Below are 27,214 nucleotides of genomic sequence, written 5' to 3'. Positions count from 1 at the left end.
AATTACAGTTCACAACTGTTACAGGGCCTGATGAATAATTTAAACGAGGGTGGCCAAAGAGATTTCAACACTGCGTTAGCAGACTGCTCAGGATCGGCTACAGAGAATTTATAATTAGCTTGGAATATCCTGTAATAAATTCTTTGGAAGGATGGTTTTAATTAGCACGCGTGCTAATTAAGAATGTGGAATATTCAACATGAAGGGGGAGGGGATGGGTAACCCTTCTCTTCCTTTATGTTTCTTTCCTCACATGGGGTCCCACTACCCCATGCTGAACCCGCCCTCAGCCCACCACCTGCCTGTTCAGGTCCTGCCTCGGGAATGCCTTCCACACCCACTGGGCCCACTCTGTGCCCACTGCCCCGTCCCCACTCAGATGTCCACCATCATTGCTGCAACTGGCACAGAGTCCTCTGCGCTGGCCTCCTTGCTCTGTCTCCCGCTCCGGTGACCCCCATGGGGCAGCCATCGAGGGCTTCCTGAAACGCGAATCTGACTCCATGTCCGTTCCTTCCAGGGACCCTCCGTTGAGAAAGCCCAGAGAGATGAAGTGGCTTGTCAAGGCCATGCAGGTCTCCAGGGGCACACCGGAGCCAGCTGGCTTCAGGGGATGGGAGAGCCATCCCTGGCAGAGGGAACAGCACAAGCAAAGGCTAAGAGGCAGGAGGTGCAGTGGGTGAGCTGCCCGTGAGAGCAGGATGAGGGGAGGCTTGGAGGAGGCAGGGGCCCAGCTATGGAGCGCCTTGGATGCTTGGAAAGGGAGGCTGCAGGAGGCAGGCCCTGCCTGGGGGCTCAGTGTCCACAGACCTGGCCTGGAGCTCAGGGAGGCTGTCACTCGGGGGCCCAGAGCACCAGGCCTACCTGGCTCATTGATTCAATATTGACTGAGTGCCCGCTGTGTGCCAGGCCTGGTGCTGGATACCGGGAAACAGTCCAGGGGAGAGTAGCCACAATCCCTGCCTTCGTGGCTGGAGCTCACAGCCAGAACTGTGTACACACTGAGATGAATGTAAAATTAAAAATTGTAGTTTAAGTCCAGAGAAAAATAACAGAGTGCCATGAGAGGAAATAACTAGGGAATACTGGTTTGGTGAGAGAGCCAGAGGAGGCTTCCTGGAGGGGGTGACATTTGAGCTGAGCCCTGATAGGTGAATAGGGATTAGGGAAGTAAACCAGGTTCCAGGTGGAGGGAGCTGGGCCAGCAGGGCTTCAGGGCTGCCCTGTGCCCAGAGGGAAGTGTAAGGACAGGGGGTCTAGCAGAGCCCTGCAACTGCCTGGGATGGGGCTGTGCTGGTAATAGGGAAGAGGTGTCTATTTGTGGGAAGCTCATTTGGGGAAGGGACAACAATCCCCTTTTATGGTCCCAAGCCCTGCTACAAGACCTTGACCAAGTCCCGTGGGATTTCTGAGCCTCATTTCATCAGGATTCAGGCATGAATTTATCCGTTCATTCTACAAACTTATATTGAGCCCCCTACCATGTCCCACTGACAACTTCAGTGATTTCATTCTACTTGGATCAACAGTCAACATCCATGAAAGCAGAAGTCAAGAGATCAAATGACGTATTGCATTGGGCAAATCTGCCGCAAAAGACCTCTGTAAAGTTTTAAAAAGCAAAGATGTCACTTTGATGACTAAGGTACATCTGATCCAAGCCATGATCTTTTCAGTCACCTCATATGCATGCAGAAGTTGGATAATGAAAAAGAAAGATAGAAGAGTTGATGCATTCTAACTGTGGTGTTGGTGAAGAATATTGAATATACCACGGACTGCCAGAAGAATGAATAAGTCAGTCTTAGAAGAAATACAACCGGAATGTTCCTTAGAAGCGAAGATGGCAAGGCTTCAACTAGCTTACTTTGGACTCATCATCAGGAAAGACCAATCTCTATAAAACGACATCATGTTTGATAGAGAGTCAGTGAAAATGAGAGAAGCCCTCAATGATTTGAATTGACACCATAGCCACAACACTGGAATTGAGCATGCCAGCAAGCATGCCATCATGAAGATGGCACAAGACTGGGCAACGTGATACTGCACGTAAAGTTGCTGACAGTGGGAACCAACTTGACAGCAACTAACAACAACAACAGCTGTGTCCCAGGCACTATCCAAGCCCCGAGCAGTGAGCAGAGGAGATGACAGTCCCTGGCTCATGAAGCTTTCATTCTGGTGGCCTAGACTCAGATGAGGAAGCAAAGGCTCTCTTCCGGATAAGCTAATGCATCCTTCCAGAACTGGCTCAGCCCTTGCTGTGGACAAGGACATCAGGCCCCTTTCCAAAGAGAAACTGAAGATCAGATTCAAGAAGTTGTAGGAGTCAAAGCTTGGATGGGCCATTTTTGGTTATCTTCCTCCTGTGAACAAGCACAACTAGTCCCCACTCCTCAGCCTCTCTCCTGTCCATCGCATCCGCTTCAGCCTTTGATCTGATCCGAGTGCCTCCTGATGATCTTCTAGCCTCTTACCCTGAGCCCAGAGAAACCTACTGGGCGCCCTCTGCTCAGACGTCACCCTGATGCCTGCAGGACCAAGTCCTCATCCCTTTGTGATCTACCCCTCGTAACTCCCCCAGCTTTGTCCCTGCCTCGGCTGCAGTGAACCCCAGAGTTCTAGCAGCCCCCTGACTCTCAGGGTTCTCTGGTTCTATCTTAACCACAGCAATTTTGTGCGTTTGTCATTGTTTTTGTCCAGCAGTTCCTTCCCGGCTCCTCCTGAGATACAGACTAGTCCAGCATTAGCCAAAACAAGACAGAGAGTTTTGTGCTGACTCCCTGTGTGGGGATAACAAGGCCCTGGAGGAGAGGATGTGGTAAGGGCAGCCCACGCTGCGCCTCTCTGTCCTCCATAGTGAAAAGAGCTCGGGCTTCAGAGTCAGGTGAGCCTGGGTTTGAATCCTGGCCCTGCTCCATATGAGCTGCAGACAGGGAGCAATTCACTTCAGCTTCCTGAGACTCCAGTTACCCATCTGTAAAGTGGAATCAACAGCACCTCCCTCCAGGGTTGTTAAAAGGATTGTTGGAGACAGAAGACGAGAGCGTGGTCTGAGGGGGCATAGGCGGTTCTGCAGTCAAGGTCCCCATGGGGGCATTACTGAGATGGGCACACCCCACCCCCCACACTTGTACTTTCCCCTGAGTGTCACCTTTGGACACAGGCCCATTGTCCCACTCTCCCTTTGTGGTGCCAGCAGAGCTTCCAGCAGGAGTCATCGAAACTGGTTGTCCACATTTCCTCCCCTTCTGTTCACTCCAGCCTCTGCCCCCACCAGGACTGTGAAATGCTCCAGTTAGGGGCACGGTAGCCTCCATATTGCCAGTTCCACCGGGCACATGCTGTCTTCTCAGACTTGACTTTTGGCTGTTTTAGGCCAGCTTCCCACTCCCTCCTTCCCAAAACTCTCTCCCTCTTCTGCTTTCTCAATGTGACATGCCCCTGGCATTCCGCCCACTGCTCGGGCCGCCCTTCTCAGCCTCCTCTGCAGGCCCATCCAGCATCTCTCTCTCTGCTTGATCCTCCATCACGGCTGGGTACCATGGGGAACCCAGGCCAGTTTCTGCTGCTCAGTCCCCCTTCCTAATTACCTGACTATGCCATCAACCTGTCACCAGCTGGAGGTCTCCCCACTTGGATGTTGTGCCCGAGCTCAGCCTGTTCAAAGCTGACCTCTCCTCCCCACCTGTCCGGACATGTCTCTTCTCCCGTGTGACCAGCAGTGACTATCGTCAGTGTTCTGTCATCCTTGACCATCTGCCACAACCAGCTCCAAATCCTGCGTTCTCCCTCCTCTTAGCGTCTGTTGTACCCACCTCTTGCTTTCCATCTATTTGTCTCAGTTGGTGGTTACATCACTTTTCACCTGCAAGCTGCCACCTGCCACTCAGCAGCCAAATGGGCCTTTGTAAATACAAGTCTCTTCTCTGCCTAAAACCCATGTGGGTTCCCAGTGACCCTCAGGATAAAGTCCAGGCATCTTCACCTGGCATTCAAGGCCCTTCCCAGCTGGGCCCCGCGTGTTTCTCTAAGCTCATAATTCCCATCTACCCCCATTTCTCCACCCTGTCCTTTACTCCAACCAGACTGAGGCCTTTTCTGAACCCCCAGCCTGCCTGTGGTCCCCCATCTTACAGCCTGGTGGTGGCCTATGGTTTTCCTTCTCAGCACTCATCACCATTGTGACTATATTGACTTGGGTGTTGAATTCATGAATATCCATCTTCCCCATGAGACATAAGCTCCATGGAGCATGGACTGTACCTGTGTTATTTATTCACCCCCGTACTCAGCACAATACCTGCCACATAACCCATAGCTAGTTGCCACTGAGTCAGCTCAGACTCATGTCGACCTCATGTCTGTCAGAGCAGAACTGTGCTCCACAGGGTTTTCAATGGCTGATTTTTCAGTAGTAGATCGCCAGGCCTTTCTTCCAAGGCACCTTTGGGTGGACTTGAATCAGGTACATAATAAACACAGATATTTCTGTTATAATGTTCATAGATACCTTCCTAAAAAACCTGCAAAATTTTTTAAGTAACAGGGCTTATGGAAAAAATAGAGTTGGGACAAACCACTCAAGGTCTACTCACCTCTGTAACCAGAGCACTAGCGAAAACTCATCACGATTCTAATGGCTGTGTGGGCACAGTTAAAAAAATACTTGTTAAATTCTTACTCAGTAAAGCCTCAGAAAGAACTGGAAAGGCAGCTTGATGGAAGGGGGTGTAAGGACCCAGTTTGGCTGCTGGGTTATGGAGACAAGAGCAAAATGCACACAGACTGGGGAGAAGCATGCAGTACATGCTTTCCAGATAGAGCACGTGGCCAGCGTGGAACAGTCGCCCTGTGGTCCTAGGGCTATGGCAGATCCCTGGTGTCAGTATCTGACTTCAAGAAACCATGGGAATTACTCAAAACTACTTGCTGGAGAAATCCTGAACAGCCGTTTAAGAGCCCTTTCCATTAGCCAGGAGAAAGAAACAGACTCTGAACCTTGACGGTTGTAGTGGAATTGGTGAGAAGAGGTGGTTTGGGGAGTTGATGAGGAGGTGCATGTGTCGGACAGGTGGATGTGGGAGGTGAAGGGAAGGCGGAGTCCGGGCAGATAATTCATTCAACAAACATTCATTCAAACATTCACTCCTCTGCTATTAGTTGAATGAATGGTGAACATTCATTGAGCCTCTGCTATGTGTCAGGCGCTGTTCTAGGTGCTGAAGATACATCCGTGAACAAAACGGAAAGATCCTTGCCTGTATGGAACTTACATTCTAGCAGGGCAGGGGGGTGTAAGATAATAAGCAATAAATGAATTTAAGTCATATAGTGTGTTAGTCTATGATAAGTGCTTTGGAAGAAAAGAACAGAAGCATAAAGCAGGTTGAGGATGCTGGCGTGGTGGTGGGGGAGGGGTATGGTATTAGGTCACAGCATAGGCAGGGTTAAGGAGCCCTGGTGGCTCAGTAGTTAAGCACTCTGCTGCTAACTGAAAGGTCGGCTGTTTGAACCCACCAGCTGCTGCTTGGGAGAAAGATGTGGCAGTCTGCTTCTGTAAAGATTACAGCCTTGGAAACCCTATGGGGCAGTTCTGCTCTGTCCTGTAGGGTCACTATGAGTTGGAATTGACTCGGTGGCAATGGGCTTGATAGGTAGGATAGTCAGGGAAAGCCTCTTGGGAAAGGTGAGATTTAAATAAAGACTTGTAAGAGTAAGGGAGTGAGTGGGTATCTGGGGGGAAGAGCATTTCTTGCAGAGGGAACAGCTAACTTGCAGGCTTTCTGAACCTTGGCACCATTGACATCTTGGGCTGCATACTTCTTTGTTGTATGGAGCTGTCCTGTGTATTATAGGGTGTTTAGCAGCATCCTGGAGTCCTGGTGGCACAGTGGTTAAGAGCTCAGCTGCTAAGCAATAGGTCAGCAGTTCGAATCACCAGCTGCTCCTTGGAAACCCTATGGAGCAGTTCTACTCTGTCCTGTAGGGTCTCTATGAGTCAGAATTGACTTGATGGCAGTGGGTTTGGTTAAATTTTTAGAAGCATCCCTGGCCTCTACCCACTAGATGCCAGTAGCATCCTCCTACTTGTAACAACCAAAAATATTTTCATACATTGTCAAATGTCCCCTAGGGGCAAAATCACACTGAGCTAGATAGAGCAAGGGCCCTGAGATGGAGCATGCCCGGGTGTTCAAGGGATAGCAAGGAGGCCAATGTGCTGGAACCCAGAGAGTGAGAGGGGAGGAGCAGGGAGGAGGCCAGAGAGGTGATGGGGAGGGGGGCAGTCTTAAAGGGGTTGTGAGTATAGTAAGGACTTTGGCTATTCCTTGGAATGAAGTGGGGAGCTAGTGCAGGCTCTGAGCAGAGTAATCACAGTCTGCATCCCCAAAATGGGAAGCATAAGGACCACAGGCCCCCACCCAACCTGAACAGAAATCTCACACCCCCAGCTGGACAGTCTCACACCCAGTGGCTCAGCAATTCATGTTTGCAAACCTTCTTCCAAGACAAACCCAGCCTCAAAGGGGACAAATTGCTTTCCATTTCCATCCTTCCCTGCTGGAGCCTTCATATTCGTAACAGGATGATCAGTGTAACCAGGAATGGGGCTGTTGCTTCAAAGGATAAATTAGTCTGACTCTTAACTCAATAATTAAAACTGTGATGACGCTTAGCCTGCAGGGATAATGTACTATTATTATGGTCGTTTGTTTCAATTAAATGCTTACTGATTTTACAATAGCAGCTGGGCACCTGGGCACTGTAGCTATTACTCTGAACAAGACATCTCAAATTTCAGGAGGAATTTGTCAGCGTGCGAAGGATCTCCCGCCAAGCATGAAAGTTTTTTGGAAATACTTACTGACGAGGCCACAGGGCGAGAGGCAGGCGCTGGAGATGGCTTCTGACTGGCTTTCTTTTCTTCTCTTTTGTGCTGGAATTTTTTTCCCCCCCAAAAGGAAATAATTTTCAAATATTTGACTTTTAAAGCTGGAGGAAATCTCAGTGAGCAGTATGCCCCAGAGAAGACTGGCATGGGGGAGCTGTAGCAGTGACGTACCACATCATTGATTGCAGGGGGTGGTAGGCTGAACAGCAGCCCCCCAAAGATGCCACATCCTAATGCTCAGAACCTGTGATATGTCTCCTTCCGTAGATGCCCTTTGGGCTCCCCAAATTGAACACGTCTCAGCCTGGGCTCATTGCCTTCCCTCTCCCCAGTCCTGCTCCGCCTCCTGTGCCTGCCGCAAAGAACAGCCATACCCACCCCTTATCACTGTTTCTCCCAAGTCTCACTTGACTCCTGCCACTGTTCATCCCCCACATCCCACTCAATCATCTATCAATCCTCCTAGCTGCCTCTCAGACCCACCCAGGTCCTGCCGCCCTTTGGCCACTGCCGTAGTCCATACCACAGTCACCTCCCCTGGTCAGCTACCAAAAAACTAGTTGCCATCAAGTTGATTCCAACTCATGGCGACCCCATATATTGCACAGTAGAACTGTACTCCATAGGGCTTTCCAGGTTGTGACCTTTAGGAAGCAGATCACCAGGCGTTTCTTCCAAGGTGCCTCTCGGGGATTCAAATTGCCAACCTTTTGGTAACTAGTCCAGTGCTTAACCATTTGCACCACCCAGGGCCTCCCTTCTATTCCAACTCTGTTGTCCATATGCAGCCAGAATGGTCTTCCCAAAGGATCATCCTAAACACACCTCTCTCCTGCTTAAAACACATTGATGGGTCCCTACTAGCCTGGGAGAGGCTTCTCAACCTGACATTCAAGGTCCCTCACTATCGATCCCTGCTGACCTCCAAAGGGTGCCAGTCGGTCCTTCGTCCCCTCCAGGATTTTGCATAGGCTCTTCCCTCTTCCTGGACGTCCTTCCCCCTCCTTCCCCAGCTAACCCCTGATCACTTGAGAGACTCAGTGCAGACTTTACTCTCTCTCAGAAGTCCTCTTCTTCTGCAGACTGGGTGAGGGGGTATCTGCACAGGTCTTGTCCCCACTGCTCCCATCACTACCACCCAAACCTCTTGAGAGAAGGGATGTGTCTTGGTCAACCTTGTATTCTGTGAACGTAGCATCTGGACTTGGCGTCTGGTCATGCTTAATAAGGTTGGCTCAAGGAATGGAGGGGATATGTCGAATGCATCGGCCAGTGGCTGGTACTTGTTCTTGCTCAGCGGAAACTTGCCCAAGGTTGGGGAGGTGCAGAGAACTTGACCGTGCTGAGTGAGGAGTTGGCAAGGGCCAGCAAGGAGGCTGTCATCAGTCAGGTTCCCTGGAAACAGATGGAGGTGGTCCGCAGGAAGTTTATTGGGGAGCACCCTCTGGAGCATCCCCATGAACAGTAAAGGAGGCAGGGTTGGGCAGAGAAAGAATGTGAACCATAGTGTATCGCTACAGGGCCCACAGCCAATCCCATGTGGAGCTCTGGAGCTGGGATGCTCCTTTCAAGATGCCCCAAATTGAGGCATGGGGGCTGGGCTGCTGCACCCCACATCAGTGGATGCAGCCTGTCCCTTGGGAGGGATGGTAATCTTGAATGAGGCAGCTCCATCAGCTAAAGGGATGCCTGGGGAGGGACGCAGCTGTGAGCCATCAGCGGCCAACACTTCTGGCAGCTGGGTGCTGAGTGTTGTGGTCCTTGAAGCAGGAGGTTGGTGGCACGCCACAGTATTCACTACAGGGGTCATGGCTGCACTGATTTCAGAGAGAGGCTGGGATGCAAGGTGGGCAGCCGGGTCAGCGCCAAAGCCCAGATGATGGCCAGGGCAGGGCTGAGCCAAGGGAGAACATACTGGGCAGGAGTGTGCTGAGGCCATGCTCACCATGAGGCTGAGCTGATGGCCCAGTACATAAGGACACAGGCTCAGGAACTGGACAGCCCTTGATTTAATGTCACCTCTATCACCTACAACTAAATGACCTTGGGCATGTTACTTCACTTTCTGAGACTCAACTTCCTCATGTCTAAAATGCTGATGATAAACACACCTTCCTCCCACACAGGACTGGTCAGAAGGCCGGTGCCGGCAAATGGTAGCTACAAATGAAGGGAAGTACTGCTACCATTTGTGTATTTCTATTTGTGTAACAACATTCATCTAACGAAGAGACTGGCCATGTATTGCCATGGGCCAAATAGTCCACCACCTGTTTGTGTAAATAAAGTTTTATTGGCACACAGCCACACCCAGGTATTTATATTTTGTCTCCTGCTTTTGTGCCACGAGAACGTAATTGAATAGTTATGACAGAGACCATCTGGTCCTCAAAGCCTAAACTATTTAACATCCGGCCCTTTACAGAAGAAGTTTGCTAAATCGATCAGCATCACACTATGCCACTCCTTGTGCTGTTATTTTTATTGTCATTGGAGCCCCGCTCCCTACTTCCCTCTCTGCTCATAGAGCAGAACCTTCGTGATTTCGGACTGCTTCTTAGCCCAGTTGAGATCTGGTTCAAGCTCACACCTTGAGCAAGCTCGTGAAGGGATGAAGGGAAGGAACCCTCATGTTGAACACCTACTGTGTGCTGGGTTCTGTGTAAAATCATCTTTTCATTTGAGTCTCACAGTTGCCCCATGAGGGCAGGCTCATTATTGCCCCCAGCCATGTGAGAGCCCTGAAGATCTGTGCGGGAGCAGTGAAAAGAGCTCAGACGCTGGCCTTGCCACTTCCTAGCTGTGTGACTTTGGGAAAGTCACTCCACCTCTCTGAGCTTCAGTGTCTTTAATGTAAAATGGGAGTGATAATAGTGCTTATGTCAAAGGTTTGTCCGTGAAGCTTCTAGCACAGGGCACATAACGAGCACTCACTAAATATAATAGTATTATTGTCGTCATTACTAAAGTCACCATCCTCTACATTGTTGTTGTTAGCTGCCATCAAGTTGATTCCAGCTCCTAGCGATCCCATGCGACAGGGTAGAACTGCCCCATAGGGTTTTTCCAGCGGGGGTGGGGGGCGTTAATTACAGGAACAGATCGCCAGGTCTTTCTCCCACGGACCGGCTGGCTGAGTTCAAACCACCAACCTTTCAGTTAGCAGCTGAGCGCTTCACTGTTGCACCACCATCTGTCTAAAACAGGAGTATTAGAATCTGTTGGAAAGGGCTACTCTGAGGCTATGAGCGGAATTATAAAATGCTGGTCAGCGGCTTGTTAATGTTCCTTTAGGGTCTGATTGTGCTCCGAAATGAAGGAGAGGTTTCCGGACCCTCTGAGGCAGCAGTTTAATTGAGAGAATAGAGTTGAACAGTGCTGCTGCCTTCATGGGAAGAAACGTGCCAATTCCCCAGGCAAAGCGCGAGGCTGTGTTTAATGACACCTTGTTCGTGCTTCCGAGGAAGCAGGCGGGGCGTTAGCTCTGTGCAGCAGCAGCAGGAGGGAAGGAAAAGCTGTGACTTCTCTCCCTGCTGAGCAGGGGTTACCCTCAGCACTCCAGCTGTCTCTGGAGAGACTGCAAGTGGGGAATTTGTGAAAAGGGCGTCTGTGTTCCTGCAGCCCTGAGAATCTATTACACCAGGCAAACCTCATTAGGCTCACAACGTCGCCTTGTTACTGTTCCCTGCACTTCATCCTGCCTGGAGAGGGTGCAGATGTACTCCTGAGTGTGGCCATATGTTTCCAGGAGGGAAGCAGGAGGCTCCGTTTGTTTGGTTCCCAGACATGTGGGAAGCGCCGGCTGGGTGCCAGCCCTCTGCCCCGTGCTGGGAGGCAGGTGTCTGCACATAAGCAGGTGAGGGAGCCACACCTGGAGAGTGCTGGGGAGGGCTCAGGAAGAGGGCACAGCCAGAGGAAGCAGGAGAGAAGTAGGAAAGGCTGCTCCAAGGAGGTGACACTTCTGGTGAGCCTCAAAGGATGATGACATAGAGGAAAAGGACAGTGACCAGAGGGGAAGAGATTCCCATTCTAGAGCGACGCCCACATGTCCCCAGGAGCTGGAGGTTAGGAGATTGTGCAGATCTTTGCAGGGAATTTTACAAGGCCAGGGCATTGCCATCCCATGGGGGGACACGGGAGCCCCTGAAAGATTCCAAGCATGAAAGGGACATTTTATACCCCAGAAGGACCACTCTGGTGGCCAGCATGGAGCCTGGACCCAAGGAAGCCTGCTGGAGGCTGGGGGCAGGGCTGGTGCCTTAGTTTGGGATCCCCCTAAAAGCAGACCCTGACACAAAGGTTTAGGTACAAGTAGTTTGTTTGGGGGGTGATCCCAGGAAGCGCTGCCAGGGAAGGGGGAGGTGAGACCAGGAAGGGAAGAAAGGCAATAAGCGGGGGGAGGGTGGAGTTAATAGGATGTTAAGTAGCCCTGGTGGCACAGTGTTTAAGCGCTTGGCTGGTAACCAAAAGGTTGGCAGTTCAAACCCACCAGCCGCTCCACAGAAGAAAGATTTGACAGTCTATTTCTGTAAAGATTTACAGCCTTGGAAACCCTATAGGGCAGTTCTCCTCTACCCTTTATGGGTCGCTATGGTCGTGCTAGACTCGATAGCAGCGAGTTTAATGGGATGTTAAGGAGCCCTGGTGGCACAGTAGTTAATCGCTCAGCTGATAACCGAAAGGTCAGTGGTTCAAACCCATCAGCTGTTCTGCAGGAGAAAAGACCTGGCAATCTGCTTCCGTAAAGATTACGGCCTAGGAAACCCCATGGGGCAGTTCTACTCTATAGGGTCTCTATGAGTCAGAATGGATTCGATAGCATGTAACAACAACAGGATGTTAAGGAGCCCTGGTAATGCAACAGTTAAGCGCTTGGCTACTAACCAGAAGGTTGACAGTTCGAACCCACCTAGCAACTCCATGGATGAAAGACCTGGTGATCTGTTCCTGTAAAGATTACAGCCTAGAAAACCCTATGGGATAGTTTTACTCTGTCACATGAGGTCGCTGTGAGTCTTAATTAACTAGACAGCCAATAACAACAATGGGATGTTACCATCATGGGCAACTGGAGAGCAATCCTGCCGGGGGTCCTCTGATAGAATACAGCTCAGAACTATCCCATTGAGGGGAGTGGCAGCCAAGGTTTTAGCCACAGACTCCTGTCCCTTATTGGTTGGTCACTCCTGAGACCTCAGCTCCTCAGCACTTCCAGCCCACCTTGGGCCAGAGAATGCTCTCAGGCAGGGAGATGCCCGAAGCCATCAGCATGAACAGTGACCCTCTGACAGTGACCTTCAAGCTAGGCCAAGGGCCCATAGGCAGGGCCCCCACAGCATCTGCTGTAGCTGATTAGGACGAAAGGTGATGATCGCTGGACATGTAGGGCAGAGGGGGTGGATACTGATCGGGGAAGGGGTCCTGTGGGCTATGGAGCACTCCTAGAACAGTTGGAGGGGTGGACATTGTCTTCAGATACTTCTGTGTCCCTCTCCTCTGACTTCTCCTTTTTTCTTTGAAAACCAGTAATTGGCTTTAAAGGAAACGCTTTCTTGGGTGGGAGATGGGAATTGAGAATCATGCCCCCTGGTCTGTAGTTATCCAGTAGAAGCAGCTGACTCACCCAGGGGGAGTGTGAGAGAGAGGAGGGCAGGTGGACAGAGCCGGAGGAATGCCAGTTCTTAAGGGATGGGCTGAAGAAGCTGAGAAGGCCTGGGTAGAGGGGTAGCCGTCAGCCCAGTGCTGAGCCCTCGACAAAGGGGAGAGTGCTGCAGCGGGAGTCGGCAGTCCCCGGGCTCCAGGATGCAGGCGTGTTTGGAGAAAAACCTCGTAGTTTAGGGAGAAAGCCAGTTCCACTCTTAGTTGCTGTGCCATCATGGACAAACCTCTGAACGTCTCTGAGCCTTGGTTTGCTCGGCTGGGGACGATTACATTACCCACCTCCTATGGTAGTTGTAAAAAGGTCGGCAGTTCAAATCCATCAGCTGCTCCTTGGGGCAGTTCTGCCCTGTCCTGTAGGGTCACTATGAGTTGGAATCTACTCTACAGCAATAGGTTTAGTTTTTTTTCTAATTGTAGTTGTGGGATCCCTGAGTGACAGAAATGGTTTACGCTCTGCTACTAACCCAAAAGTTGGCAGTTCTAATCCACCCAGTGGCACTGTGGAAGAAAGGCCTGGCGATCTACTTCTGTAAGATCACAGCCATTGAAAACCCTATGGAGCACAGTTGTACTCTGACACACATGGGGTCACCATGAGTCAGAATTGACTTGATGGCGACGGGTTTGGTTTTTTGGTTTATCGTAGTTGTGGTGGTTAATGAGTCACATATGGGTAAGCTTAGTACTGTTTCTGGCACATAGTAAGTGCTTAATAAAAACTTCTCCTTCTCCTCCATCTCTTCCTTGTCCTCCTCTTCTTCCTCCTAATGCTGAGGATGGTGGTGAGAGGGATGAAAATGATTAAAGTGATAGAGATAGTAATGAGGACAGACTCCACACGCTTTGTGACTGGGAGGAGAGGAGCTAGTGACAGTGAGGATAGATAGACTGTTCTCTGAAGAAGTTTGTGCAGGGACAGAAGTTTTTAGAAGACCTGGAGCTAAGGGAAGTTTTTATTTAAAGACAGGAAAAAAGTGAGCATGATTTGGTGCCAGTGACGCATATAAATTCTCAGAAGGCAAATAATACAGACCATATTCTTTGATCACTTTTGTTACTAGAAATTACCGTATTTTACACAAATAATGAGCACATCATATGTTTTTGCCAACTACACAAACCCTCAACCCTTGCTATTTTCATAAGTGAGCTGTGTCGCGTCAGATGCGTGCGCGCATTATTTACGTGGGTGCACCGTGAAAATATGGTACTTTCACAAAGGGAAAACAAAAAAATTAACCACTTAGAAATTTCAAAACTCTTCTTAAACAATTCTTGGATCAAAGAGGAAATTAAAATGGAAATAAATAAATTGAAAGTCACAATAATGAAAACTTTTTATATGATGAAGTCTGTGAGAAATGTTAGTCATACTCAGAGGAAAATTCATAGCATTAAATATATTACTAAAAATAAAGACTGAAAATCAACACGCAGCTCCAAATGGAGAGGGGAGTAACAATAGTAAACCTTTAAAAAGCAGAGGTAGGGATTAACAAAGATAAATTTAGATATTACAGAATTAGAAAACAGAAGCAGTAGAAGTGATAAATAAATTCAAGAGTTGATTCTCTTGAGGTAAACGAATAATTTCTTTTATAAGGATCAGCACAAAGCTGGTTCCTATGAGGCAGAGGTTAAAGATGTCCCAGATGTCTGACTTTTCCAAGCTGCTGTACCATTCCATCATCTCTAACATCAGCTGCTCCTTCTTGCCTCAGTACTCTCCCTCCTGTCTTTGGGTTCCCTAATTTCTTGCAACATCTCACAGCACTCACAGACCATGTAAAGTAAATGGCTCACGAGTTTTGGAGGCTGGCAAGTCCCAGATTTGTGGATCAGGCGTAGACGTTTCCCTGGCCCTCAGTCTCTGCCCAAAGGCACTCAACTTTCTTGGTCCGTGGGCCAGGAAGCCCAATGCGCCATCTCCTGCAGGTCTCTGCTGCCACTCTCTCCTTCTTTGGTGGGGGTACGCTCTCCTCTTTGCTCTGGAATTGGCTCTCTTTTAAGGCAAGACTGACCAATACCCTTGATAGGCCACAGTTACCCTGTCACACAATCACCTGGGTGAGAGTTACAAGACCATGGCTATCAAGGCCACACAAAGTCATCGCTCCACCACAGGAGGAGAAAAGAAACAACTCACAATAAAGCAGAAAACCCATTGTTGTTGTCGTTAGGTGCCACGGAGTCGGCTCCGACTCATAACAACCCTCTAGCACAGAGTAGAACTGCCTCCATAGAGTTTCCAAGGATTGGCTGGTGGGTTTGAACTACCGACCTTTTGGTTAGCAGCTGAGCTCTTAACCACTATGCCACCAGGGCTCCAGAAAACCCGTTAGCTCGCCTAATGAAGAAAAGTGGAGGAAAACACAGGTACTGAACATCTCAGGTTAGAAAGGGAGAAAAACCACAGATACAAAGGAAATACAAATAATTATGAGTATGCAGACTGGTATGCCACGCCCTACCATGTGTGTATGTACATAATGTTTAGGTCAGAAGTACACACTATTCTAAATGTATTTAATATGAGAAGTGCCTGTATGTAAAAATCAGTAGCTTTCTTATATTCCAAATTAGCTGGTTAGGAATTATCATGGTGAATAGAGTTAATAAGAAAATTACTGACCTGCAGGAAGAAAAACACTCAACTTTACCCAGGGATTTATTTAGTTTATGTATTTCACAAACCCTTATACAATATAGGGCTTGCTCTGTGCCGGGTGGAGTCCGAGAGTGGTGCAAACGGTTAATACAATACACTCGGCTGCTAACCAAAAGGTTGGAGGTTCAAGTCCAGCCACAGGTACCTTGGAAGAAAGGCCTGGCAATCTACTTCTGAAAAATCAGCCATTGAAAACCCTGTGGAGCACACTTCTGCTCTGACACACACGGGGTTGCCATGAGTTAAAATTGACTCGACAGCAACTGTTTTTTGTTTTTTTTTGTTTTTGATTCCAGGTACATTTAATCCTTTAACAATCCTGTAGGGTAGGTTTGACTATAATCCACATTTTACCTATGAAGAAACTGAGGCACAGAGAGGTTAAGAAACTTGGCCAGAGTCACCCAGCTTATAAATGGCAGAAGCAGGATTCAAAAGGCAGTTGGGTTCCAGCATCTATCCGCTTTGTACTGCATAGTGAATGAATGCAGAAACAGCACATTCCAGGAGAGAAGACTCAGTATCATTAAGTGATTAGTTTACAGCTAGACCGAGCTTTCTGGCAAGGGCAGAAGTACTAACCTTTTGTCTAGGGTGAATGTCAACAGGATGGCAAACTGTCAAGGGGTTGAAGGCCCCCCATAGGTGCACCCACACATGCAGGGGTCAGAATGGAATGTGGTGGCCACTCCACCTGGAGACCCACAGGGAAGGCACAGCCCAGAGTGGAGCCGGGCCACCCTTGACGTCTCACCTACATGCCCTCTCTTCTGAGTCCCAAAATGCAGATGTCATGGTGTGATGGGGCAGATCCTTTCTAACTCAAAACACCCTGTCCTCCTCTCTTAGATCCAGGAGATGGTCCACTCAGAGGTTGCTGCCTATGACTCAGGCCGGCCAGGGCCCCTGCTGGGCCGCCCGGGGATGCTGGCCAGCCACATGAGCGCCCTCAGCCAGTCCCAGCTCATTTCTCAGATGGGCATCCGGAGTGGCATCACCCACAGCTCCCCGTCACCCCCAGGGAGCAAATCAGCGACCCCCTCTCCCTCCAGTTCAACCCAGGAGGAGGAGTCGGAAGCACATTTCAAGGTATGTAGGGGCAGAGGTGAAAAGCCTTAAGATGCCCTCCCATCAGCAGGGGGTGGGTGCTATGTGGAAATGGGCATCACCACCTCTAGAAAAGACTAGAAGAGTGTCTGTACCCTTTGCCGGAAGAGGAGGAGGAAGAAAAGCAGCAAGTAGAACAGGGACCACTGACCAGAACATCTTGTCAATGGGAATAGCACCTGTTGGTGCTAAATTTGCTGTGTGTCCTTGACAAGGTCTACCCTCTCTGTGCTTCCATGGCCTTGTGTATAAAGCAGAGAAAACACCAATAAATGTCGAGGGGCTGGGGTGGGAGAATGCCATGAGAGCACAATGGAAGTCTTACACCTGGATGGCCATTGGGTCATTTCAGTGGCATCTGCAAGATCCTCAGGGTCACATTTTATGGCCACCTTGGCCTTTTAGAAGATATTCTTACAAAAATGTGGGGTCCAGCAGAGGGCACCTCTGGACCCAGGGTGTTCAGCACTGACAGTGGGGATGAGGTGTTAAAAATGGCCCCCCATTGGGGGATGCCCCCTGCAACATCCCCGGAGCCCAGGGGTGGTCTGGCCTCTTCAAGAACATGTCAGTGATGAGAGCCACCACCTGGCCAGCTGTGGGCCTGTCTTTGCACTCTCTAAATCTGTCTCCCTGTCAGAGCATCTTGTTTTACTGGGGAACAAAAGAGAGGCCAGGAAAGGCCAGGGATGGAAGTGCTTTCCCAGGGTCTCCCAACGAGCTGGTGACAGAATCCAGACTCGATCCCATGACTACCGCCTCCCACAGTCCATACCCTTTCTTCTTCATAAGGGCCTCTCAGACTTTTTCCACGTTTTCTACAGATGCCCAGGGCAGTAACCATGGCGCCCATACCACCTGTCAGAGACCCTGACCTTGTTGACTCGGGTGGGTGCCTCTGAATCTTGGTCCACCTTCGTCTCAGGATCACTCAGCCACTATCATAGGCCAGGCAAGGTTTTTATTTTATTTTGTATTTAGAAAACACTTACAAAACACTTCCTATGGACCAGACATTGTTCTAGGCATGTAATACGTATTCATCCATGTAATCCTCAGAACAACCCTACGTGGTAGGTTACTATGATTATTTCCATTTGGCAGATGGGGAAGCTGAGGCCCAGACAGGTTAAGTAACTTATCCAGGGTCACACAGCAGTAAGTGGCAGAGCTGGGATTCAAGCCCAGCTGCTTACGGTCTGACTCCAGCATATGTGCTCTCAACCACATCTGTTTAGCTCTTCATCAATTACAAGGCACCTCTTCATCCCTTATCTTGCAAGGTGCAAAGAAAACTGAGGTTCAGAGAGGTGGGTGGCTACAGTGAAAGACTCAGGAACAGAACCAGCATTGCCACAGATCCCTGCCCTTCACTGTCCCTCAGATGTGGAGGCCTGAGTCTTGTCCACTGGTCCACAGTTTATCACTCCATGGTGTCACCTTCGTTTTCTTGCTACTCAGAGCTGTGGTCATCACTGCAGGATCCAGGGTCTTTGACTAAAGTCCTGGGTCCCTGTGAGGCCTGAGGTCTGTGGTGAGCATCCCCATATCTGCCCCCTGGAAGCCCTTTTTCAGGCACTGACAGGATTATGGTCTTGGAGTCTGACTGCTCCAGATCCAAGTGTCCAGGATGAGGCCACTGACTCCATCGCTGGCCTCTCCTGTCCCTCCCCTCACAGGGAGATTAAGCAACCTGCCCAAAGTTACCCAGCTGAAGTGTGGTGGAGGAGACCGACCCTTTGTAATCAAGAATGATCTTTGGAGATTATCTGTGATCACAAGGGGGAAGGCTGTTAAGAAAAAATATATATCCAAAACTTAGAAACAGGGCCAAAAAACTACATATTCTTTCAGTGTCATCCCAGAGCATTGTCCAACAGGCTCATTCAAGAATTACCTGATTTTCTAAGAGAACGTACCCTTGTTTTGATTCATTATTGATTATGGATTAGGGTATTTTACAACTCTGTAAAAATAGATGTAACTTGAAAAAGAGTGATAGAGCTGTGAATGGTTTTTATCTGATGACAAGGCAAATTAATCTTTTTCTATAGAAGTGCAAATGATTTCTGTCCAGTAGAAAAGAGTAAAACCTCCAAAGGTTATAGTTCGATTGCTCAATAGGGTATTAACCACTTTTACATGTGATTTAGTGATCTTATTCTAGCATTCTTTCAGGGACTATAAATACTTCTTCCTCCTGTATGTCTTTGAGCCTGCTCTGCCGTCATGCTGATTCTCTCATTAATGAGTTAAACAGAAACCCGGAGCTCCTACCTAGGACATTTGTGTGTGTATGTTCATCTGTCTCTCTGTCTGTCCAGCCCGGGGCAAGGCTTCAGTTGCCACCCCACCTGGTGGGTGGCCAGCCTGACAGTGTGGCCCATTCTGCATGTGTTTGAGGCCCATCATTGCCCGTGTGTGAGGCTACTGAGCAAAGTCCAGCTCTGGCCGAGGCTGGGTTGGATCAGCTTCGGCAGGAGGTCCTTTGACTGTGAGGGCTTTCTGACTCCTCTCACCTGGGCAGATCTTGGGAGAGAAGAGACCCTCAGCTGACACAGGAAAAAAGGCCAAGAACCCAAAGAAGAAGAAGAAGAAGGACCCTAATGAGCCCCAGAAGCCAGTGTCAGCCTACGCACTGTTCTTCAGAGACACTCAGGCTGCCATCAAGGGACAGAACCCCAGCGCCACCTTCGGTGACGTGTCCAAAATCGTGGCCTCCATGTGGGACAGCTTGGGAGAGGAGCAGAAGCAGGTGAGTCTTGATCCCTTTCTGGGCTATCCCCAAGGCTTCATGGTCCTGCAGCTAAGGACAGACTCAGAAGGTCTGAAACCAGACCCAGCCTGCAGAACCTGAGGTTCTTGCAGAGGTCGCCCTGGGCTCAGCTTGGCCATCTATAAGCTGGAAAGCTGGGTCCCTTCCAATTCTACTGTTTACCACCCACGTTTGTTAATGACTTAACCATTCTGAGCCTCTGCTTCCTCATCTATAAAACAAGGACAAGGATCTCCAACCATCCTGTCCCTCCAACTCTGAACGTCTGGAGTCCAGGCCAGAGCTCCGCATCTCACTGACTGCATGCCTGTGGCCCCCTCTAAAGGGCCTCCAAGGGGAGTAGGGAGCAGCACTAGCTCATAAGTAAATGCAGGCTACCAGCTGTGTGACCTGAGGCTGCTCACCTAACCTCTCTGAGCCTCAGTTTCCTTATCTGTGAAACAGGAATACTGGCAACCATTATCTAAGCCGTATCTGTGCTGAGCACTGTGCTGGGCTCTCCCTCCGTTATCTCACTTCGCCCTTAAAGCACCCTGGGGAGTTCGCCATTGCTTTCCTGTTTTGATAGGAGGAGACAGTGGCATTGAGAGGCTAGGTGACTTGCCCATGGTCACCACAGTGAGTTGGGGTAGACTCAGGATTTGACACTCAGATCTGTAGAGCTGGGAAGATCAATTGGGGTCAAATAAGCAGATAAATAAATGTAAAATTACAATTGTGATTGTGCCATGGACCAGGTGGGTGCATGGTGCATGAGAGCAAAAAGAAAAGGTCTAGACAGAGTCACAGGGGTCAGACCTCCTAGTGAGACTGAAGGGTGAGTTACCCCGAGCGGGGGAGACGTGCATGCAAAGGCCTGGTGATGGGAAGGAGCCTGGCAAGTACACAGGACTAAACTGAGCCCAGGATGGCTGGAGTGAAATTTTGAGAGTCATCATGACATAGATGAAGCTGGGATGGTGGGCAGGGGCCAGATGATGCTGGGCTTTGTAGGCCTTGGAAGGAGTTGGGTCTTGTTCTAAGAGCAGAGGAAACCATGGAAGAGCGTTAAGCAGAGGAGAGATCAGTCTGGCAGCCTGGAGCAGGAAAGAATGGGCATGGCAGAGCAAAAGGCTATTACAGTCGTCCAGGAGAGAGCTGACAGTGGCCTGGACCAGGTGGATCGGGTAGAGGGTGAAGAGCAGGTCGAGGAAGACTCATTCTTGGGATTCTGGCTAGCATTCTGGGTGAATGGAGATGCCATTCATTAAGGTGAGAAACATGGATAGAGTACCAGGTTTGGGGCCAGAGAAATGGATTATTAATTTATCAGTCCTGTCTTTACTTATTTGAAATGCCTCCTATACCACATTCTAAAGTTTAAAGTATTTTCAGAATATATTATAGTATGAGTAGTTTATTTGGGAGGTGACCCCAGTATCAGCTGGTAAGGGAGTGGGGAAGTGAGACAGGGAAAGAAAGGCAGCCGATGAAGGATGTGTTATCAAAGAAGGTACTACTGTGGGCAACCAGAGGGCAATCCCACTGGGCGACTCTGAGAGCTAGCATAGAACACATTGGGCCTTAGAGTTATGGCATCTGAGCAGCAAGGGAGCTGGGATGTATCAGTTAGTTCCAAGTTAATTAGTTTTGAGTGTATAGCGAACAACCCCAAAACATAGTGGCTTCAAACAACTATTTATTCAGCTCATAAATCCTAGGGTCCATGAATTGTGCTGGGCTTGGCTGAGTGGTTCTTCTGCCAGTCTCATCTGTGTTCAGTCACGTGTTTATACTCAGCTGCCAGTCAGTTAGGTGACTCTGTTTCTGGGAGTTGGATGGCTGTCAGCTGGAGCAACCGAGGCAAACTGGGCCACCTGTCCCTATCACCTAGTGTACTAGCTCAGGCTTCTTCACATAGCAACTCAGAGTTCCAAGAGCAGCAAGAGAGCAAGCCCCAATGTGTAAGCACTTTTCAAGTCTCCACTTCCATCATATTTGCTACTGCCCTATAGGCTAAAGCCAGTCACAGACCAAGCCCGGGGTCACTGTGGGAGGGCGCTGCCAAAAGGGAGATGTGAACACACTGGGGCCATTCCTGCAGTCAGTCCACCACCCATGTGAACCTGGATGTGAAATCCTAATAATATTAGCAAATTGAATCCAGACTAACAGACTATGAGCAAGTAGAGTTCATTCTAGGATGCAAAGATGGTTCAGCATTAGGAAATCTATACTGTGCTAGGTCAGAATTGGGGTCTTCGAGGGGCCGAGTCTTTCTGTAGCCAGATACGGTGACCTGGAGGCCCAGGGAGGTGAAACATGTTACCCAAGGGCATACAGTGACTTGGCTGAGGAACTGGGATGTAGCCTGTTCTCCAGACTCCCTGTGCAGTGCTCCCAGAGAGGGGCCAGCAGTTGACTGGCCAGCTCTGGATCCTTCACCCTCATTCAGGTCCATCTCTCAAATCCATGCCTTGCTGACAGCTCCTTCCCATCCTTGGTCCCTGTACCGTGTCTCCTCTATGACGTTCTCCCCGATGTTGCCCATTCTTGGATATTTCAGGCCTACAAGAGGAAGACTGAAGCAGCTAAGAAGGAGTATCTAAAGGCTCTGGCAGCCTACAGGGCCAGCCTCGTCTCCAAGGTAACACTGGAATCCCTAGGCACTACCCTGTTAAGAATAGGGCCACTTGAGGGATGGAGCAAGAACCAGGGCCCACAGGAATAGCCAGAACTAGGGGCAGTGATGGTTCAGTGATGGAATTGTCACCTTCGATGAGGGACGCCCAAGTTCAATTCCCAACCAATGCACCTCATGCGCAGCTACCACCCATCTGTTAGTGGTGGGTTGTGTGTTGCTGTGATGCTGAACACGTTTCAGTGAAGTTTCCAAACTAAGAGGGACTAGGAAGAAAGGCCTAATGATCTACTTCCGAAAATCAGCCAGTGAAAACCCTATGGATCACAATGGTCCAGTCCACAGCCAATCATGGGGATGGTGCAGGACCAGGCAGCATTTTGTTCCCTTGTGCATGGGGTTGCCAGTGGTCAGGGACTGACTAGACAACAGCCAACAACATACGTCTTGGAAAGGATGAGTAAAGCCAACATGGTCACCTCTCTAGTGCACCGACTGTATGCCAGGCTCATTGCTGGGCACTTAACATGCTGGGCACTTAACACTTACCATGAGAATTTAATTTAATTCTCCCAACAAGAACCCAACACTCAGAGAGGTTAAGTAACTTGACCGAAATTATCCAACTTATTAAGTGGATATATAGGATTCAAATCCGGTTTTGCTGGTCTTCCAGTTTGGCTTCTACTCCTGACTGCATTGCCTGTCACCTCTGTGAACATCAGCAAGTCAGGATGCAAGGTGTGGGCATGGACATGGAGACCAAGTGGGGCGGGAGGTTGTCCTGGAGCTGCTGCAGAGGAGATGACATCTGGGTTAGACCATAAAGAATCGACCAAAGAGGGTGTTCCAAGTAGAGGTAACAGATTGTGCAAAGGCATAGAGCCTAGAGAGAAGCATGAAGGAAGGTTAGGTCAACTGGATGATGGTGGCTTCATTGGCTGGTGAGAAGCATGGAATTCCCCCATGGTGGGATAGAGCCCACAGTGATTAAAGCAGGGGTAGTTGGATGGGCAGAGCCAAGTGAACTAGCCAACCAACCAATCAGTTGCCATTGAGTCATTTCCAACTCATGGCAACTGCACTGTGTGTCAGAGTAGAACTGTGCTCCATAGGGTTTTCAATGGCTGATTTTTTGGAAGCAGATCACCTTTCTTCTGAGGCGCCTCTGGGCGGGCTTGAACCTCCAGTCTTTTGGCTGGCAGCAAGCACATGAATCATTTGCACCACCATCCAATTGTACTAAGGACCCTGCATGATCTCTGGTTAGTCCACAGTTCTCCCCCAAGAGAGCCAGCCAGGGGCCATGTCAGTGGGCTGCAGAACCACCTGGTCTCATGGCCCCAGTTCTGGCTTCTCCCTGTTCTCCAGAGTGACTGGTTTCTGTTTCCTTCCAGAGCTCCTCGGACCAGTGTGAGACCAAGAGCACTCAGGCGAACCCACCAGCCAAAATGCTCCCACCCAAGCAGCCCATGTATGCCATGCCAGGCCTGGCCTCCTTCCTGACGCCCTCGGACCTGCAGGCCTTCCGCAGCGGGGCCTCTCCTGCCAGCCTCGCCCGGACGCTGGGCTCCAAGTCACTGCTGCCAGGCCTCAGTGCATCCTCCCCACCACCACCACCCTCCTTCTCACTCAGCCCCCCTCTGCACCAGCAGCTGTCACTGCCCCCCCACGCACAGGGCGCCCTCCTCAGCCCACCTGTTAGCATGTCCCCGGCCCCCCAGCCTCCCGTCCTGCCCACCCCCATGGCACTCCAGGTGCAGCTGGCTATGAGCCCCTCGCCCTCAGGGCCACAGGTAAGCAGGACATTGTGGGAATGGGCAATTCGGTGACCCTTTCAGAGAGGGGAGGCAGCTTGGGATTTCAAATTCTGGCTCTGCCAACTCACCAGCTATGCAACCTCAGTCTAGGCACCTTACCTTCCTGAGCCTCAGTTATCGCATCTATGAAATGGGTCTAGTACACCTTACCTGAGATGTACTGGTTGCAGTGAACAGTTGCTAAGTTGCCGGATATATTCTTAGGATATTCCAAGCCCTCCTTCTCTTATCCTCTATCCACGTCTGTTCCTTGACCCAAGGGGCTGAGGCCACTGTGGCTTCCTCCCTAGCCCCTGACTCTTCCCAAAGCTTTGGAGACCAGACGCCCACTAATTGTTCTGCAGAGACTGTTACAGGGCTGACATAGCTCTGGAGGTCATTCAGCCCGATACACCCTCTCCTCATTTAGTGATATGGTTGGGTTCCAAAGACCAGGTCATTATGCAAAATTGTGTTATGCGAAAATGGAGGATGACTACATCATTACATAACTACCAAACCACTGAGAATCATGGCCTAGCCAAGCTGACACAGAACCTTAACGATTACAGCCAGTGTCACTCTCGCCTCGCACCCTCGCACCTCGGTGTCCGTTACTGCCAGACGTACATTGTTAATGTGCAAAATAGTTGGAGAGTAGATTTTTTACTGTTGGAAATGCGAAATACTGGATAATGAAATAGTCTGTAAGTGAGGAGAAGGTGTAACTCCGTTTTACAGATTGGGAAACTGAGGCCCAGAAGGGGAAAGACTCAAAAGGCAAGGTCCTTCACCCTCAGATTCAGCTAAGACGGTCACCTTTCAAAAGGTGCTCTCCTGGGGAAAAAAAGCCTCATTCCAGGCAGAGGCAAAGTGCAGATTTTATGTCACCCAGAGGAAGTGTTTCTTTAGAGTGTGAACACCCTCAGGCACAGAGAGCCCCCACCCCCACCTTCCTACCAGAGGCAGTCCACTCCTTTGTCTCTCCTGCTCACCTGTCTCCTCCTCCCCCTTTGCAGGACTTCCCTCACATCTCTGAGTTCCCCAGCGGGTCAGGGTCCCGTTCACCTGGCCCATCCAACCCCACGAGCAGTGGAGACTGGGACAGCAGTTACCCCAGCGCGGAGTGTGGCATCAGTACTTGCAGGTCAGTCCTCACCCAATCCACTCCTGCCCTGCCTTTGCCCTGTTGACGCTTGGACAGTGGGAACAAGGATGACAAGGGGGTGGGGAAAAGGCCAGGGGGTGATTTGGACCTGGGTGAGGCCCTCCACATCACCGCCAGCTCTGCTGGGGTTCCTCTTGGGCACTGGCGGCATCCAGGAGATGGATGCAGAGCAGGGTGAGGCCCCAGGAGGCCTCAGCTGATCTGATTCCAGGGCTTATTTGGGAAACTGAGGCTGGTCTTCTGTCTTGCCTTTTCTCCTTTCACCTTTTTTTTTTTCCCCCCACAAATGCTTCCATGTGACAACCAGTGAAAGGTCCTGTGTCTTAAGTCAGGTTCCCTGGAAGCAGAGCCTGAGGCTCTGAGGATGTGTTGAGGGAGTGCTCTGGGGAGGTGGGGAGGGAGGGCAGCAGGACAGGGCAGAGGAGGGAGTTGAGCAAGGGTGTGGTCTCAGCTGGAGGCCTGCTTCAGCCTGAGCCCACGGGGAGCTCTGGAGCATGATTGGTTCCACAAAGTTGGTCCCACCTGGACGTCAGAGAGCTGCCTTCTTGTAGCCTGTGCCAGTCAGCCATTGGCTGTGGGCTGCGGGCTGCGGGCGAGTATAGCCCCTCGACAAGGCAGTTCCATTCAGTCAAGGGCAGTTCTCTGGAGAAGTGGGCAACTGAACACGCAATGAAGGAGATCTGGGGGCAGCACCAGTAGTGTTCACGGCACCCTAGAAGGGGCCGAGCATCTAACCCAAGGAATCCCAAACTTTAGAGGTATGCCCCACCCTGCCCTGCAGCCCACCATCCTACTAGACACCCAGACTCCAGCATCATGGGGCTCCTCCCTGGTCCTCCTGTGGGCTCAGGCCTCTGGGCCTCCCGATCCCTGCCTGCATGCTTAGCCTTGAACCCAGGTGAATGGCCCCCTCCTCTGGAAAGCTCCATCTGTGTGGTCCCTCCTTCCTGTCATCAAGGGAGAGTCATTTTTTCATTTCAGCCAGCAGAAGGGGAAACACAGAGTGAAGGAGCCACACGTGCTCCTTAACCTACCTGCTTTGCCCCCTCCCTTGGTGAGAATCAGTCTGTGGCCACAGCTGGGAAAGGTAGTGCTGAGCAGCCGCCTCCCAGAAACAGCTCCTCACCACCAAAGGCCTAGCGTTAATGATTGGTAGCTGGGTGGCCTGCTGGCGCCAGGGACCAGCCACCCCTGCCCCAGCGGTCGGCCTTCCAGCACAGGGCTCCTCAGTGCCCAGATGGCTGGTGCAGGAGGCTCCTGGGTACTGAGCAGTTAAGGATGGCCATGCCCCTCTCTGACATGGCTGGTGCGAGATCCACAGGTGGGCACTCAGCTCAGCAGGAACACCCTTCCCCACACCCCAAGTGGGTGCAGACCCTGCTACCCTACTCCTTCTACCTCCCCTCAATTTCTCCCAAAAGTGTGGGGGTCTTTAGTGGACCTCGTAGAATATCCAAACTTCTGAGGTGGGCCCTTCCGCCTGGGCCTCACTTTCCGCACATGGAGGACAGCCTACAGCACTGCCTTTTTTGAAAACGTAGTAAGTGCCTGCCGCCTTGAATTCTATGTAAGATTTACAACCGGAAACACCGTGATTACATGATTACAGACGGATGTGAGCACTATGGTGTGTTGGAATGGGTGTGGATGAGGGACAGATGTGCTGAGGACTGGGTGGGTCCTTCCAGAATGCCAGGAGCGGTGTTTGGTTCTGCTTAGTGGCAAGTTGGGGATGGACCAGTCATCGTCCGGAGGGACAGCAGAGTCCAGTGCATGGAGTAAAGGGCTAGAGTGCAGGTCAGATCCCCCTGGGCCCTGTGTTTAGGCCCCTGAGGGCCAGGCAGGTCTGGGGGGCCAGCTTTGACAGTCCCTCCTCTCTCCACAGCCTGCTCCCCAGGGACAAATCGCTCTACCTCACCTAATCCCGCCTCCCTTCCGCCCCCTCGCTGAGGCTCGCTGGAGGGCTTGCTCAGAGCCTGAGGGGCTGACTGCAGAAAAGAGGCCTTGGCAGGCAGCAGGGTGAGCAAGAGACACGAGGGAGCAGTGACACACCAATGCCCAGGGCTGAGTCCCCTTCTCCACCTCCCACGCCCACCGCTGGCCCAAAGAACCTGCAGGAACCTTCTGCCCCGACCTGCTTGCTCCAGGGTAACTGCGGACCCTGCTCCTCGCCCACGCCCTGCACCCTCCATCCAGCCATCTGGACCAGCCCCAGCTCATGTGGGCCAACAGAAGCCCACCCCCGGGGGCAGGGGGCAGGGGGGCTGGCCCAGCCATGGACATGCAAATCCAGTGTTACGGCATGAACAAAAGATTTGAAACCGATGAACTGTGGGCTCCGTGTAAGTAGTTGACTAAGTGTTTTAGAACTGTGCTGAAGACATCTGTAAGATTATTTTGTCGGGAAAAAGTAGTTTCCTTTAAGGTAAGAAGCATTTTATATGACTCTTAGTACTTTTTTTTTTTTTTTTTTTTTTTTTTTACATTTTATCTAAAGGGAGATGTGCACAGAAGCGG

The 27,214-nt window shown here is 50.5% G+C and overlaps 1 protein-coding gene across 2 annotated transcripts in view; it reads left to right on the top strand.

Annotated features, from left to right (window-relative positions):
* The window catches only part of TOX2 (TOX high mobility group box family member 2), a 125,668-nt gene extending 98,841 nt beyond the window's left edge, over window positions 1-26,827 (top strand). Inside the window, exons 3-8 of one of the 2 annotated variants that reach the window (XM_023724583.1) lie at window positions 16,077-16,316; window positions 18,862-19,089; window positions 21,656-21,736; window positions 23,128-23,526; window positions 24,549-24,676; window positions 26,583-26,827. In XM_023724583.1, the coding sequence (XP_023580351.1) occupies window positions 16,077-16,316; window positions 18,862-19,089; window positions 21,656-21,736; window positions 23,128-23,526; window positions 24,549-24,676; window positions 26,583-26,619 (1,113 nt within the window). In that variant the 3' untranslated portion in view covers window positions 26,620-26,827. The remainder of the gene's footprint in view (window positions 1-16,076; window positions 16,317-18,861; window positions 19,090-21,655; window positions 21,737-23,127; window positions 23,527-24,548; window positions 24,677-26,582) is intronic. The other variant, XM_004370330.2, reaches the window with a different exon arrangement.
* Window positions 26,828-27,214: the final 387 nt, after the last annotated feature.

Source organism: Trichechus manatus, unplaced genomic scaffold (assembly GCF_000243295.1).
Source record: "Trichechus manatus latirostris isolate Lorelei unplaced genomic scaffold, TriManLat1.0 scaffold00008, whole genome shotgun sequence".
In the NCBI taxonomy this organism is placed as follows: Eukaryota; Metazoa; Chordata; class Mammalia; order Sirenia; family Trichechidae; genus Trichechus; species Trichechus manatus.
The sequence above is the reverse complement of the archived record's forward strand: the minus strand, read 5'-3'. Positions and strand labels throughout refer to the sequence as shown.